The sequence below is a fragment of the Rhipicephalus sanguineus genome, chromosome 1 (genome assembly GCF_013339695.2).
Source record: "Rhipicephalus sanguineus isolate Rsan-2018 chromosome 1, BIME_Rsan_1.4, whole genome shotgun sequence".
Classification (NCBI taxonomy): Eukaryota; Metazoa; Arthropoda; class Arachnida; order Ixodida; family Ixodidae; genus Rhipicephalus; species Rhipicephalus sanguineus.
The window spans coordinates 254,482,619-254,488,618 of record NC_051176.1 but is presented as its reverse complement, the minus strand read 5'-3'; the positions used below and the strand labels follow the sequence as shown (position 1 = coordinate 254,488,618).

Below are 6,000 nucleotides of genomic sequence, written 5' to 3'. Positions count from 1 at the left end.
ATTACACATTGACACGTGCATTTATTTTTATTATTCTAACGGCTTCTCACCCTCTAGCATTTCTAGCTTAAGTTTCAGTATGCATTCTCTGTACAACTCTTTTCTCATTGCTTTTATGTCATTGTTTTTGTCATTGCTTTTATGGGTCTTCCTGGCACATACACACACACACACATAAACACCTTATTTGATTTCTTACCTATACAGTAAATGAGCCAGCGTTGTAGGCGTTAGCGAAAAAAAGTAAATACGTTATTCGTTATGCTGACAAAAAACAAATGCATTACTGCCCTACGTTATGTAAAAAAAGAAGGTAGTGCGTTATCATTACCATTATGGGAAAAAAAAGTTACGCACGTTACCTGTTCCATTACTGCATGGTCAGAAATTTGAATCGGTGCGTCTTTGCATCAGGAACCCACAGTAACAAGGTTATAAAGCTTGTATTTATATTTCGCATAAAACTTCTAGCCCAAACAACGATTTTACCTGAAATACTGATTTAACGAGAATACTTCGCACAAATGTGCCAGAACCTAGCAATATTGCAGTGGCCTATGAAGTTTCCTCTACAGTTACATGTGACGGCTTGTAACGCTGTGGCACTTGGTAAAGCTATTTTTCTTAGTGTGACGTTGAACATATGAGATTTCATCATCGACGACCTCTGCAAAGAAAACATCACTCAACTCTCAACAAACTTGCAGTAATTCTGATGGTGTGCTTCTACTAATAAGACAGATGCTCAAATATTTTAGTCATAAAGGAATGCTTAAACAAAAAAGAGTATTTGCACACGCATACAATTCTTCCCCTTTAACCTGCATAATTGTCGCAAAAATTGTGAGTGTTTATGTGAAGGCTTTCGCAATCAGCTTCATTCGCCCAAAATTGAGTAACTATAGAAACATATACCTGCAGTTGCCGATAGAAAGAAGCAAATTTCACCTTGAAAACAAAGTTGATAGCTAGCACTAGAGTACCTTTCTAATAAGTACAAAAGCTGCATTTGAAAGCTGTCATTGGACAGCTTGCTTCACTTCTTAGTGAATACAACCGAGCCTATGCTAAATAGACTCTTGATGGACGCATTAGATGGTACTCTTGTGGGCCGGCAGCAGTTCACCACTGCGACAAATGTACGTCCTGGCAAGCTCTGCAAAAGTGGCTCCTAGGAGACGATGTAGTTTTGTGTAAAACTCCCGGGATAACTGGAATAAAAGGTAACGAATAATGTGACACCTCACGTTACCGAAAAATGCTAACATAAGTACGTAACCTGTTACAGTTCCGAAATGGTAACAAGTGCGTTACTAAGTTACCCCCAAAAAGTAACGTGTTACCCGGTAACGCCGTTACTTGTAACAGGTTACCACCAACACTGCTTTGAGCATACAGTGCTTGTTTGGTGACCAGACGGCAGTAGTGTAAAGTCTTAATTTCATATGTAAGAAACCCATATCTGTATGTTTCACTTCTAACTGAATTTGGTTCATGGAAAATGTCTAGTGCATCATAAATGTTACAATGACATTTAATTAATTAGGAACATGCAAGCAAGCACTTTACAAGTACAGTAAATGTGTAGCATATTATAGCACAAGATGATGATGGACATTATTTACAGAAACAAATAAGTAAACAATTGAAAAGTGCTGATCACTGGTAGTAGTCTGAAACTAGTTTTTTTATTTCTTCCTGATTTTGCATTTCATTATTTCATCATTTTCCAGCACTGAAGCAAAGTTGTGTGTGCTTGGCGTAGGAGGATGGGACAGCAGGAATGAAAAGGGAATGGGGAATAATGCCAAGATTAGTGATGCAACAACGCTGGTAGTCAATGCATCTCGTTTAAAGCAGTCTCAAAACCGATCCTGTTTGTCGGGCAAAGCAATATATATATATATATATATATATATATATATATATATATATATATATATTGTGTTGTATCTTGCATGGGGCTCGAGGACCCCAAATAAATAAAGCCCTCTGAGAATTCTCTGACATTAGTATATTTTGAAGTGTAAGGCGCGACGAAGACAACGGACAGAGGAAAACACACGCACACGCGTGTGCGTTTGTGATCCGATTGTGGAACAAGGTCAGTCTTTTGTACCGCCTGGTGCCACCGCCAGCCAGAGCCGCTGGCTGCATCCGCCGAGAGCTGCCGAACTCTGCGCTCGACAAACTTGATTTAACCGCGTTCAACCACAGAATTTGTTTCTCTCCTTTCTCCCCCTAGCAGTACTACAGTGTACTAGAATCTAGTACCAGGCTAGTACACTGTAGCAGTGTACTCGGCAGTACTCCACACGAGAACTACAGAAACGGCGTCTTTTAATTTTTTTTTCCTTCCTCCATGCCTTTTCTCTCTATGAAAAACGTCCATTCTGTGGAAGCATGTATGGATTTGGAAGATTCTTTTAGTTACTTTTAGTAGTCCAATCGTCCAATGATCCAATCCAATCCAATCCAAACCTTACGTACGCACGGAATTAGCGGAACGGCATGGCATGGTTACAGTATAGCATGGTGGTCTCCCTAGTTTGCAGCCGCTGTGTATAATACAGATCTTTTCATTCTCGGGTAACATAAGCGCCTTTCAAGCACATGCTTTCATTTGAAGTATAAAGAAGTCTGGAAGTGTCTACTAAGTAAGGAAATGGCCACTCTGGCCGCATTGCTGAAAAGTTTCCGAGCTTTCGGTCGTTTGGAGCCGGCGTTGTCTCGTTCTGTTCGACTTCGACCGCTGGATACCACGAAGAGTTTGGAAGAAAAGATCAAAGGTAGATGTGACTCCGTTTTCTCATTTAATGTATATTTCAAGAAGGAAACGAACACCTGGTTTCTGAAGTTGGAACTGTCAATATAGAAGGACGTTTCTGTGCTTTCACAATGTGAATGTGGATCTCCATATCGCTGGTTAACCGCTTGACCGCTTTGGAAACAGTAATAAAAGCCTTCATTGTCGACCCCGGCGCGCCAGTTTCTTTTGCGGCGTAGCCTCCATAAGGTCGCGATCGCTACTTTTTCTGAACCACTGAGTTGCTTTTCTGTAACACCGTCAGTGCCGTTTACTTCTCATCCGGAGTGCGGTCGCCTGCGGATTGTCCATTAAATCTACTTATAACCTTCTGGCCATCAAAATTTTAAGTAGGCAGTGTGTTACATGACGTCTGTTAAAGCCTTCATTTAATATTGTTACTTCGTCTGTAGGCTTTCTGAAGGACTTAGTTTGAGCAGAGTTTGTCGTGTAGAGAGGATAAAGCCGTGCATTAGGAACATTCACTGCTCGCCGCGGTAGCTCGGTGGCAGAGCACGCGATCGCGAGCTCGATTTGGGCCGCGGCGGCTTTCTTTTGGTGAGGACGAAATGCAAAATTATTCATTCATACATACTTAGACCCAGTTGGTCGTAGTCAATCCGGAGCACCTCACTACGGCGCGCGTTTTATCCATATTGTGGATTTGACACGTAATATCCTAGAATTATTGGTTTGTCTAAACCGGTTACATTGCATCTTTTTTGTTGGTGTTGAAGCGCACTTTTTGGAGATGCATCTTTTTTGTTCTCCCTTTATTGTAATGTTGCAGTTATGTCAGTGAGGTCATCATCCTCAACCTATTCTATGTCTACCCATAGCCCCCTATATAGGAGGCTATAGTAGTGATGCAAAACTATCGGTAAATTGACTATCGATAGTATCGATTGTTTTTTTTTAAACTATCAATAGTGTAAACAAACTATCGATAGTGCTACTAGTATCGACAAACTATCGATAGTGCAATTGGTAGTACCATCGTTAATATTACTATAGCGATATTACTGCCACGCATGTTTACTGTTTTGTTTTGACGTATTCGGATTTCACCCACAAAGACCGTTAGCAATGTTTGACGTAGACCGCGCCGTAATGTTAGAGAAGCTTCACAATTGTTTGAGATCATTCTCTTAAGATTACGCGCCGGACACGAATAGGCAAGTTTATTCGAGAGCTTACGCGAGCACCAGCGATAACTTTGAAAGGTTTGAAGACTGATTTGTAAAGGACGACGCGTTCCACCGATTATCAAATTACTCAACGGCTGACGACTGCTCTCGCCGCTATCAGTGCGCAGCATGTATCGCTTGTATTTTGAGTTTGAGTTTCAGGGCACAAGTTTGCCCAAATAAAGAGCTCCGTATTACCCAGTCTTGCATTCACCGTCACAACCACGTGACAATACTATCGATAGTGGTGCGAATAATGATGCGATTGCTGGCCGGCCATATTGCCAAAATATTTGTGATAGCCCACTACCAGCCTCGCTTAATTTATGAGCAATTTTTGGCAGAGAAATTATTTCCGCATTGAAAATGGCAGAATATATCCATCAATAAATTCGTATCCAAAAGCAACCAGTTACACCTTACAATTAACTTCTTGACATTTTTTTTATTTTGAAATCATAAAATGCAATATCAATTTGAAGCCGCGCAGTCCCACAACATGTATAGGCTTCCTTTCTGCCACAACTGAACAGTTTGACTTTATGATCATGTGTCAGCAAAGCACTCTAGTGAAGAACACAATCATGTCAACTTTCTTGCCTTTCAGCCGCTCCTCCGGCTCCACTATGTACTACGCGCGCGGGGAATCAAGTTTATTCTGCAGCGAGTCCGTGCTGTTGATTTTGTACTATCGATAGTACTATCGAATTTTTTACTATCAATAGCACTATCGATAGTATTTTTCAACATCGATAGTTCAATAGTGACTCAGCTATCGATAGTATCTATAGTACCATCGATAGTTCTGCATCACTAGGCTATAGTCCACCACAGGACGAAGGCCTCTCCCAGTGATCTTCGAGTTACCTTATCTTGTGCAAGCTGATTCCATTTCATTCCTGCGAACTTCTTGATTTCATCACCCCACCTAACTCACTGCCACTCTTGGCAGCATTTCTCATCCCTCCGGATCCATTTCGTTGCTGTAGCAGAACGCCAGGTGTCCTTCCTACGCATCATGTGACCCGCTGCCATCCATTTCTTTTTGTCTTAACGTTGACTAGAATATCGGCTACCCCCATTTGTTCTCTGACCCATTCGACTTTCTTCTGATCTCTTAATGTTATGCCTATCATTTTCGATTCCATCGCGCACTGTTTTGTCCATAACTTTTTCTCAAGTTTCTTTATTATCCTCTAAGTTCCAGTCCCATGGGTTCGAACAGGCAACATGCAGTGGTTGTACACTTTTTGTTTTAGGGACAGTGGTAAATTGCCTGCCATGATTTGGGAATGTCTGCCGTACGTGCTCCAGCCCATCCCTATTCTTTGGTGAATTTCCTTTTCATGAGTAGGCTCCCCTGTTAGTAATTGACCTAGGTATGCACCTGTGAGCGGAAGTATATGGACCATGGAGGGTGTGCCAAAATTGCTGTCTGCACCGTCTAGTGGCAGGCCGTCTACTGTCAAGAGCATTGCTCTGGCTGCCCATTTGCCAGAGCAATGCTTTCGACAGGAGACGGCTCGCCACTAGACGGTGAAGACAGCAATTTCGGCACACGCTCCCGTGGTCTGTATACTTTTACTCACAGGTGTACGTACACCTGCACAGATATTAAAGCCTGGTTGCTAATTTTTTAGCTCTTGTTCTTTTACCAGGTTATGAAGCAGTTGTGCATATGCGTTGAACCAGTGTGGCAGTCCTAAGGCTCTGTACATAAATGTTTAGTGCTAAGAGCAGTACCCTTTTTTGATATTGCTGTATCTCAGCAATATTGCTGTATCTCAGCCATTCTACAGAATTTTGGTAGGCATTAACTAGGTTCATCAAGTCCAGCATTGCCAACTTAGAGAATTCTGCGACGAACTAAATGGTTTGTTCGATTTTAAAGAGGTGCTTGGCAGCACAAATGAAAAGCTGCAGGTTGTGACAGCTGAACAAAACATAGACTCGCCAACTGAAGAAACACAAAACAACTTGACGCTTCGGTGCCCAATATGCGTGCCT

General features: G+C 41.8%; 1 protein-coding gene across 1 annotated transcript in view; it reads left to right on the top strand.

Annotated features, from left to right (window-relative positions):
• The first annotated feature begins 2,509 nt into the window (after positions 1–2,509).
• Positions 2,510–6,000, top strand: part of LOC119378099 (39S ribosomal protein L38, mitochondrial) — a 28,199-nt gene continuing 24,708 nt past the window's right edge. The window contains exon 1 of the mRNA XM_037647345.2: positions 2,510–2,789. Coding sequence (XP_037503273.1) covers positions 2,666–2,789 — 124 coding nt within the window. The 5' untranslated portion in view covers positions 2,510–2,665. The remainder of the gene's footprint in view (positions 2,790–6,000) is intronic.